Source organism: Seriola lalandi, unplaced genomic scaffold (genome assembly GCF_002814215.2).
Source record: "Seriola lalandi dorsalis isolate HSWRI2012SDOR001 ecotype SW California unplaced genomic scaffold, Sedor1 jcf7180002054560, whole genome shotgun sequence".
Classification (NCBI taxonomy): domain Eukaryota; kingdom Metazoa; phylum Chordata; class Actinopteri; order Carangiformes; family Carangidae; genus Seriola; species Seriola lalandi.
The window spans coordinates 726,446-735,346 of record NW_019525113.1 but is presented as its reverse complement, the minus strand read 5'-3'; the positions used below and the strand labels follow the sequence as shown (position 1 = coordinate 735,346).

Here is an 8,901-nt window from a genome sequence, read left to right as displayed (position 1 = left end):
TCGTTTTTTTATGTTGGTTGTCCAGCGGGAACAAAATCAAACAGCATCAGTGTTTTCGCTGCAGCGGCTGAATCTGAATCTGGTATAACAATACATCTGTGTTGCTTATAGTTCCTCACCTGTGACCTTTTAACCTCTTGTCAATACCTCTTGAACACAAACGCAAGCAATCCCATTTTTCACGCAGACAGCAAAGTCTCCTGCATTAATTGTGATTGACATTTTATAAAAGGGTAGTCTCTTAAAATTGTATGAGGCGGGGAGGCGGAAATGCAATATGCAAATGTCAGAACAGTGGGAAAATATTCAAATTCTTCATGCTGCTATCACAGCCTTTGATAAGTGCTTTTCAGTTTCACTGTGGGGAGAGAAATACTGTAAATGTTCAAGGCTGAATATTAAAGTATGAGAAGTTACTGCTTCTATTCCTCTTCTGGCTCATCTGCTTCAGGATCTCAGGAGTGTAGCTGCCTTTTGTGCCTCAGGGCCGGCTCTCGTCGCAGCTTCTGCTGCAGCTCCAAGATGCGGGCGAGGTTACTTCAGGAGCTGATGAAGGTCAAAGCGGCTTTTGTCTCAGGAAGTCTGTGAAGTGTACTGCTGCTGTTAATTTATTTATTCACTCGCTTCTCATCATCCTCTCTGTGTATTGAATTACAGTTTGTTGGAGTGGTTTGGAAAACCTCTTCCCCATTGAAAGATACAGATCAACTTGTTTATATTGATTCATGTCATTAGGAAATGCTGGAGTTTTTGTCTATGTTGACATTATTGAATTTGACATCTGCCTGGCTGCCTAGCAAGGGCTGCTTCTTTGTTAATTTGCCAAACTTCTATTCAATAAGGACAGCTCGCTCAGACATGATCCAACAGGTTTAGACTAACAAATGAAGAGAAAGGCACACACACTGACTTCATGTCTGGTGAGGCTTTCAGGTGCAAAGAATCTGTGTGATTGAATAACAGAATGAACATGGTGCATCAGTAAGCTGTTAAGATAAGACATAAACAGCTGCAGTTGGCAACCAGGAGGTAAAGAGAGTGTTTCCAATCTCTTCCGCACATACAGGCTTCAGCTGCTATAAGCTAAAACCCTGGAGTCCGTAAAGCCCATATGTGTTGTATGTGAAAATTTCTGATTTTGGTTCCAGCCAAGTGACAACCACTGGGGCTGAAATGCGAAACAAAATGCTGTTCCTCGAATCACCCCTTGAGGCTGACTCCAAAAGCGAGTCAATCCCCATAGACTCCCATGTTAAAATGTCCAACTTTACAGCAGAAATAAACATGTTTACAGCCTGGTACAAAAAACTGATTTGGTCTCTACAGCTAATTTCCTCCTTCATGACACCTGTACGGCGGGTGAACTTTTATATAACTCACCTGTTTGCATTTTATCAAGGATTCAAGTTCTGCACAATTGAGACCATGCTACTTGAGTGCCGCAAACCGGCATGCACCAAAGTCTCAGCTGCACACATGCCCCGACTCTTTGTCCAATTTTTGGTTTATCTTGGAGTTAGGTGGAGTCAGGTTCTGCCAAGATGGCGACAGTGGAGCAGCCCACTCTGAGCTTCAAAACTTCTCTTTAGAAAACCTATGGGTGACATCACAGAGGCTAGATCTGTATTTATATACAGTCAGTGGCGCCGCTAGTGATGTGCACTGTAACCCCCCTAGAAAAAAAGGCTTAAAGCAACGTAGGTTCTGCTAAACAAAAACATCAACCGTGTAAAAAGATGCTATAATCTAATACAAATCCACAAACTAATACAGTTCTTCTAAACTAGAGTGCAGCACAATTAACATTTAATTACATTACTAATGAATTAAAGGACCTATTTGTAAGTTTCGCTATTGCTACATAGCCAGCGTTAGCATTAACAACTATTTGCTTACTAGTTTAGAAGATTCAGGATCAAATTTCACTTAACTTCTCTTTCCTTTACTCCTTTCCTTTCCTTTCCTTACTACACCAAGAGCTGTGTCCAGCAGTGGAAAGCAACCCTCTTGTTATACTTCTATTTCCATCACCTCTTGTCTTGTACTGAAGTTAGCATGCTAACCACCTAGCCCCAGCCAGGTCGGACTGTCAAATCACCCTCCGACACCAAGTCACTGTAGCGTCCAGTCGGCCCTGAAGACGTAGCACTGCTCAGAGGGCGTAACAGATGCTAATGCTAGTGATGAAGCAATAGCAAAACAAATAGCTCTTTTAATCATCAGGAAGTACATTTTCTGGTTATTTGAATCATTAGATGTAGCCCAAATTCATTCATTCATTCTCTTTATGCACTTGTGACAACACAGGGGGCCAGTTCCAACACACACTGATTGGAGGGAATTTGTTAGAGAACAAATTGAGAGCAGTTCATCACAACATAAAACAGAATAGAGTAATATGTTTAGTATTTTAAAAAATCTGGTGCATGTGTGTTTTGGTCATTAACAAAGCAGTAGGTGACATTATCCTCTCAAATGCATGTGTGTAGACACAATGGTAAAGAGCCGGTGATCAAAGGGATGTGGCACGGAGCGGAGGAGGGGCATTAGCTGATGAATGAGAATGGACGATAGTGATTGTATCTTGGCCAAGTGGGCAGCTGTGAGGATGGGACCCTCGTTCACAGCCATCGATTCTGAGCCCAGCGGCCAAGTCCAGCTGATCTCTAGAAGATACTGATGGGTTATCTGCCCCGCTGTCAGACCAATCCATGTGATTGTTATTGAGCTCTGTATGTCCTTCAGGAGAGGTGTGACTCCTCTTCTTTGTCCCAGATCGCAGCGTTGCAGCAGCCTTTGTTTTTCATTATAGATCACACATGCTTTACTTTTTCTTCTGGTTTTAGTGACCTTGACGCCATGCATTTCTCTAACTTTAACTGTAAGTTTGGCTTTGTGTAGGCATGCTTTGTTTTTAAAATCACTTGTTTGTCTTGAACTAAAGGGAACGTGATTTTGCATTGTTCTTCAATAATTCATTGTTCTGTCTCCAGCTGAAACAGGATGCTCGGTGGTGACATAACGCAGGAAGAGACTGGTCAAAAGCAGGTGGCTTGGACTATGACAGACACAGAAAGTGACTCAGTGACTTTGTGCATAATGTTGAGCTGTCACAAACTGCAGATTCATCAAAATAAGAGCTGGTATGCAACCATTATGTGTTAAAGCAAACAGGGGTTTTAAGGTGAATGTCCCCCAGTATTACCCAATGTTTTTATGCACTGTAGCTTTGGCACAACATGAAGAAACAATGAAAATGAAGAGGTTTCGTGACGGAGAATCAATCGTAAAATATCAAGTGAAAAAATGACAACTGACTGTGGTCAGTTTACTGTTGGATGAGGGTTAAACTTAATAAGTGGTCTGTTTGTAAAAAAGTAATCTTCATTATATCGTGTTATGAAACCAATCAGCACATCAGTGCAGTAATGTTACAGCAGCTGGTTCAACCTGTGTGCTGTTAATAAAAGTTTCAGGTGCTGCTGAACAAACAGTCCCACAGGTGTCAGTGTTAATGCAGAGGTTTGGACTGATGCACCCTCTTCACACCTGTGATATAAAACAGCTTAAAACAGCCGCAATTAAAAAAGCTGACATAATATTCATTTAATACTGTAGATGGCTATCATTTTTTTTTATCAACATGAGTATTAACACAGTCAGAACAAATTGTTAAAAGGTCAAATTTAAACTGTCATGTTATTATTAAATCATTATCATGCTGTGTGTAGAGCTTCTTCATATGAATCAGAGCACAAAATATGGAAGGACTGCCATGAACATGGTATTTTAATCATCCATTCATTCATTCATTCATTCATTCATTTCCACACAGAACTGCCAGGGGTCTGCAGACACTGCCATTACACTGTACATTGCATGTAAGATGTGTAGTACAGTATAGAGAATTATGAAACAAGACGAGTCGTGTTTTAACTGATTATAATAATAATGATACATTTTTCGTAATAGGAATAAAGTTGCAATAAAAAGGTTTTGGACCACCACACAGGCAAGAAGACAACCTCACAGAAACATAGCCCTGAAATGCTTCTGTGTTATCAAGTCTAACCTTTTCACAAACCACCTCCTGTTGACACATCCAGGAGGCACAGGGCAATATGATCTTCCCATAGTGATTTAAATTCAGCATTTACTCTCCTTGTAGTTCTGGTCTGGTCTGAACAAGCTCTTCAGAAGGATATCAGCCTCACACCTGCTACAGGTCTCACTGTCCTCACAGACTAGTCTGTAACCTTGTCTGCTGTTTGGTGCGGGGGAAGGTCTTGCTCACCCTGTCCATCTTATTCTCTACTGTCATCTATCCACCGTCCCGCTCTGACACATCTGGTTCTTAACACTGCTTCATCTGGCCCGTAGCCCTGCATTTGCCCTACTGAATATGCATAGATGCAAGTGCAGTCGATGGCATCAAATGTTGCACTGCCAGGGCGCCGCCACCGTCAGAGCAGGAGCAGAGTTACTGTAGTAGCGGGGCAGATTGAAACATCCTGCATCGTAACTTTCCACTGACAAGGTCCCGGCCTCATCTGCAGATACTGGAAGAGCAGGTGGGAAGAAGAGGGAAGTAAAAAAGAATTTACATCAGGGACATTAGAGACTTGAGACAACAAAAATGAAAAAGAGTGAAAAAACTATTTTTTTCTGAAAGACAGCAGAGAATTCTGTGCAATTGCAGACTTTCTCTCGCTTCAGGTTTCATTTATCAGCACTTTGAATTCAGTCCGTCCACACAGTTCATTTAAAACCTAAACATCCCAATCCTGAACCAGTTTTGTTGAATTTTTAACCCATCATCTAAACATACAGATAATTAAATCAGACACACTTCAGGACAGAAAACTTTCCACCCAAAGAGTAAAAGGGAAAATGATTCAAGGATATTCAGCTACATTAATGTGAATCCATGATCTGTTCACTGGAATTGTTTTCTGCTTTGTTCTGGCAGTAGCTTCAACGACCAGGCTATCAGCAGGCTCCCAGATCAGTGCTGTTGGAATCAATATGCGCTGCAGGAACTGTGTTGCAAGTGTAGTGTAGCTGTAAACTTTGATCTGCTTCATATCCACTATTACAGAGTTAGTCAGAGCTCACTGTTTTTTTTTTTTTTTTGGTTTTATCTCTTGTCTCAGTACTAAATGGTGAATTGATTGAACTGTGTGATTTCAAGCGTCCACAAACAGCATCCATATTTCCCTTAAAGCACAAACACTGAGCGTAATAACTGAGCTCCTACACAAACACCTTGGAGAAAGAAAAAAAAAAAGAAGATAAATGCAGAAATCTTTTGCAGCCACAAAGGCTTCAGTTGGCTCCTTGCTTTACACTTATTTAATCCAGGAAAAGTTCATTGCTCTGTCCTTGCTTTCCCTTAACACCTGGCTTCACTTTCACGCAGTTACACACATTCAGCTGCAGGCTGTTAGCTACTGAGTGCACTGCTCAGGGGCACGTCAGCCATAGTTGTTCAGGACAGGAACATCGTTTGTCATTCACTCTGCCTCGCCTCTCATTCCAAACCAATGAAGGGATACCAGTGAGACTGTGTTCTTGTTGTCTGAATGATTTTCACTGCATTAGATGGTAAAGTTGAGATCAACAGTAAGATAAGAGAGCTGAACTAACAATCCAGACCCACAAACAAAAGACTTGGTTGGCTTTCCGCTATGCAGCCTGGATGGTGCTCTGTACTTCATAGAAGAACCATCCATCAGATTAATGGATGGATAAGAAGTAGGGGGGGGGGGGGGGGGGGGCTGGGATTAGGTTTATTTCTGGACGTTGAGGATGGGTTTGTGCCCTGAGAGCTCAACGCACTGCAACTTAAGAAAACACATGAAAACAGACAAGCACGCAAGCAAATAAAGAAACGGGCTGCGAGTTCACACAACACATCCAAACATAGGAACATGCTGACGACAGTGTTTCCAGAGGACACAAAAAAAAGTGACGAACCCGGCTGGGACGCACTTGTTGTTCGTTGTTTTGTGACGTTGGAAGTTAAAAGCATTGAACAACAAGTGTGCAGGTGTGTTCCATTGGGGTTCATCACTTTTCTGTGTCGCCTGAAAAACATTTCTGTTGTCTTCTGTTCTACTTGCAGCACGTTTCCGTATTTCGCTTGTGTTGTCAGTATTTGCAGCGCAAGAGTTGTCAGATTGATGAAGATGTTTTTTGAGTTTGTTTTGTGTTTTGTCCATTTGCATGTTCTTAAGTTGCAGTGCGTTGAGCTCTCAGGGCCACCGTAGTTTTGTCTCAACGGTTAAAAACGTCATTTGCAACCAGCAGCCGATTTGACAGAAGTTGTAAACAATGCACATCAGCGTATCAGTCCGTCATCAGCTCTCAGTAATCTGTGCTTTCTCGTGTCAGGTGACGGACAGGTGGACTTCGATGAGTTCATGACGATCCTCGGACCCAAACTCCTGTCGTCTGAAACGAGAGAAGGTTTCCTGGGCAGCACAATAGATACCATCTTCTGGCAGGTAAAACTTTACTCTCTTCAACACATCTGCTTTGTTCACTTTGCCCAATCATGAGTCATGAATTGAACTGGATATAAAGTACGTCTCAGTTGAAAGGTAATTACTGCAAAGTAGAGCAGGAAAAAAGAGTCATGATAATTATTTTCATTCCTCAGCCTTCAGTTTTTATTTTTTTCTGGGAAACCATGCTCCAAAATTTCTGTCTTGTTATATTTGGCGGCGGTTCAAAGAAGCAGTCCTTGGTCTTGCTGTACGTAAATACTGTGGCCAGGTTCACTTCCAGGTGTTCCTCTGTTTCCTTCACCAGATGTGAAATCTGAAAAATGAATATGTGATTGGTTAAATGTCATTTAGATATTCATATGAAGTAGTACATGGTGATATATGGCAAAAACTATGATGGCAACTTAAAAACTACAATCGAAAAGAAAAAAGAACTGATTAACTGCATTTTAAGAAGGATGTAGCCCACTTCATTTTCTCCACTTCCTGTATAAAGCTGCTTGTGTCATTGATGAGCGATGGTCTCGTGCAATCAAATCAGCGATTAGAGGATTTTATGTTGCTGGAAAAGAATATTTGTGCTCAGAAGTAGAAATTATCTTGGGTTTTGATTCAAGTGTTCAGTCAGTGTGTGACAAGCCCAGAGAGTCTTCTCTACTTCTCTGTGCTAATGCAATCTATAAATCACCTTATAGCAAATACTGTCTACTTTATTTAACTCAGTTTCCATACTCGCGCTGTTTCTGTGCCCCTTTTGAAGGGCAGAGTAAAACAAATGCTTAATATACAGCGGCTGATGTCCTCTGGGTGATATTGTGACTGATGATGGTGATACATGACCCTGACAGATGTGTTGTTGGACAGCCATATGGGCTTTGAGAATCTGAGGAGACTCGGAGTGAGAGAGCACTCAGTGGCATAAGAAATAACGAAGAGAAAAAGTGTCAGTGTGCGAGGGTGAAATAGACCGACTCTGACAGAGAGTGATGAATGTGCGGACAATAGAAAGAGTGAGCGAGCATGATGGGAATGATGACGAATCGAGCAGGTGTGAGGGAAAGAACTGAACGCCTGGCACCGATAGTAACACTTGGCAAGCCCACATCCACTTGATCGAATCATTGGCTTGACCTGGCTTTTTTACCCGGGGGGGTGGGGGGTGGGGGGCTTGTGGTTTACACCACGGGAACACCACTGGAGGTACGATGTATGAGTGCAGGCTGGGAAAATGTGCTGCCGACCACATTTGACTGCTGCAGTGACCTTGGCTTGTGCAGATGTACAACATGTTTTTTTTTTTTACCCCTCCAAGTAAGAGGCTGATGTGTTGTGGGTTGCCCACTTTTCTTCTCTGATGAATTAATGCCTAAAAGCATGAATTGGCAGCAAACACCTCATCTGATGTGTGGAGCATATTCAGGGGGGAAAAAAATGTACTGCCAACCTTGATTTATCATGATTATTTCTCCACACGCCCGACAGACAATTACTTGCTTGAGGTATTACGGTTTTGTGCTTAGTTTGGTTTGTTAATGGACTGTGGTGTATGACTCACACTCTTTCTACGTATTCATTTTGTGCTCAGTCATCCGGATTTGATATTTGTTGTGAAGTGAAAGTGTTTTTAAGTGTGTGGTGGAGTTGGTACAGCATTATGGCTTTACATCCTGGTAGGTGGGCACTATACAGCTCTCGTGTCCTCGTCCTGAAACCAGCTCAACCGTCAACCATAAAACAATAAAAACATTACATCTGCTCAGAGGAAAAACGTGCGTTTTAACTTTTGCCAGCAGTAGAAGAATGGAAATGATCTCAGCGATGCAAGTACGTGAAGAAGAATAGCACCATCTGCTCAAAAGCCCACCCAACAGTTCAGCTAACACTGAATAAACCATCAACTGGGACGACTCACGCTGCTGGCTCACTACGTCCCACTCATCAGAATTCAGACACTGCACTGGATTGTCAATCACATGCTTATAAAATGGCTTTTCCTTTGTGTTTATTCAGTGTTATATTAACACAAAATATAATAATGACTAAAGCTGACTAAATTCAGTGGCAGCATCTTTCGGAGGATGCGGTCTACGAAGGTGTGGCCCAACTGAAATGAGACGGCCTCGCCTGTGGAAGACTTGCCTCACGACGCCACCTGTTCCCGCCTTTACCGTTGCGTTGCAAAGCGTGGCTCCCGTCGTCTAACAACCTAAGGCCCTTGGTTTGTTGTACCGTTAGCTGCTTACCTGAGCTGAAACCCAATACTTACATGTAAAAGTGGAATCCTCTGGCTCTCTGTCGGCGTTGTTTGCCGCCATATTATTTTCATTATCGGCCCGTAATGAATCTTGGGATAGGTTGGGCCATGAAGGATCTGCCTGTTGGATCCTTTTTT

General features: G+C 42.3%; 1 protein-coding gene across 2 annotated transcripts in view; it reads left to right on the top strand.

Annotated features, from left to right (window-relative positions):
• The window catches only part of caln1 (calneuron 1), a 61,761-nt gene that overhangs the window by 22,430 nt on the left and 30,430 nt on the right, over positions 1–8,901 (top strand). For both annotated transcript variants that reach the window (XM_023416017.2, XM_023416016.2), the window contains exon 4: positions 6,394–6,506. In XM_023416017.2, coding sequence (XP_023271785.1) covers positions 6,394–6,506 — 113 coding nt within the window. The remainder of the gene's footprint in view (positions 1–6,393; positions 6,507–8,901) is intronic.